Source organism: Charadrius vociferus, unplaced genomic scaffold (assembly GCF_000708025.1).
Source record: "Charadrius vociferus isolate BGI_N301 unplaced genomic scaffold, ASM70802v2 scaffold239, whole genome shotgun sequence".
NCBI lineage: Eukaryota > Metazoa > Chordata > Aves > Charadriiformes > Charadriidae > Charadrius > Charadrius vociferus.
This window is the reverse complement of record NW_009649928.1, coordinates 124,025-125,037: the sequence shown is the minus strand read 5'-3', so window position 1 is coordinate 125,037 and position 1,013 is coordinate 124,025. Positions and strand designations below refer to the sequence as shown.

The window sequence follows — 1,013 nt, the reverse complement described above, 5'->3', positions numbered from 1 at the left end:
ATTCCTTGCTCACAGTGAATTTGTGGGGTTTGTTGGTTGTTTTCGGGAGAAAAGGGATTTTTTTTTAGGAGGTAGCTAGACGCGCCTGTAACGTGGATCGTGAGGCTGACGGCAGCCGCGGGCTGTGCTCTCTCGCCCACCCAGACCATCCTGAACTCCATGCACAAGTACCAGCCCAGGTTCCACATAGTCCGGGCCAACGACATCCTCAAGCTGCCCTACAGCACCTTCCGCACCTATGTGTTCCCCGAGACCGACTTCATCGCCGTCACCGCCTACCAGAACGACAAGGTACGGCCAGGCAGCCCCTGCCCTCCCCTCCTGCCCTCTCCCCTGTCCCTGCTCGTTCCTTCTCCCCTGCCCCTGCACCTACCCCTTCTCTCACCCCTGTCCCATCCCTTGTCCATTAATAGAGTGTATTTGTGTGTGCGCGTGAGGACATTTTGGGTGAGAGCGGCCAAAAGGCAAGCAACAGGAGAATAGTTAAACCCCAAGCCCTCAGAGCAGGAGGTGCCCTTCATACCACTACTATTATTATTGCTATTGCTAATACTAATACTACTGCTAATTATTACTATTTCTATTATTACTATTAATAATTTCTTCCTGGACTTTGTCGCACCTTTTCTGGGCCGCGTGAGCCTTTGCTGCAGGCCCAGGCTGCAGCGAGCGGCACCGCGGCCTGGGCAGCTTCACGGAGAAGGTGCTCTGGGCCCAGGAGGAGCCAAAAAAATAGAGCCAGATAAGCTAATTTTAGTCGCTTTCGTGATTTAGCAAGTGTCGCCCTGCAAGCAGCGGAGCCAGGAGAGCTTGGTGGGGAGCGGAGAGCCTCTGTCAGCCCCCTCCAAAAGTTGTGTGTGTGTGTGTTTTAACCCAAAAGCTGACCCCCACCTCCACCCCTGGCTGCTGATGCTAATTGACAGCTCTGTCTGAGGGTCCTGGTGGGCTTGTTTCCCTCGTAAAGTTTATGGCGAAGAGTCACAATCGATTAAAGAGCACTTTGTCTGCTCGCC

General features: G+C 53.7%; 1 protein-coding gene across 1 annotated transcript in view; it reads left to right on the top strand.

Annotated features, from left to right (window-relative positions):
* TBX2 (T-box 2) overlaps positions 1-1,013 on the top strand; it is a 24,230-nt gene that overhangs the window by 3,594 nt on the left and 19,623 nt on the right. Inside the window, exons 2-3 of the mRNA XM_009891178.1 lie at positions 105-291; positions 414-447. Of these exons, the coding sequence (XP_009889480.1) occupies positions 105-291; positions 414-447 (221 nt within the window). The remainder of the gene's footprint in view (positions 1-104; positions 292-413; positions 448-1,013) is intronic.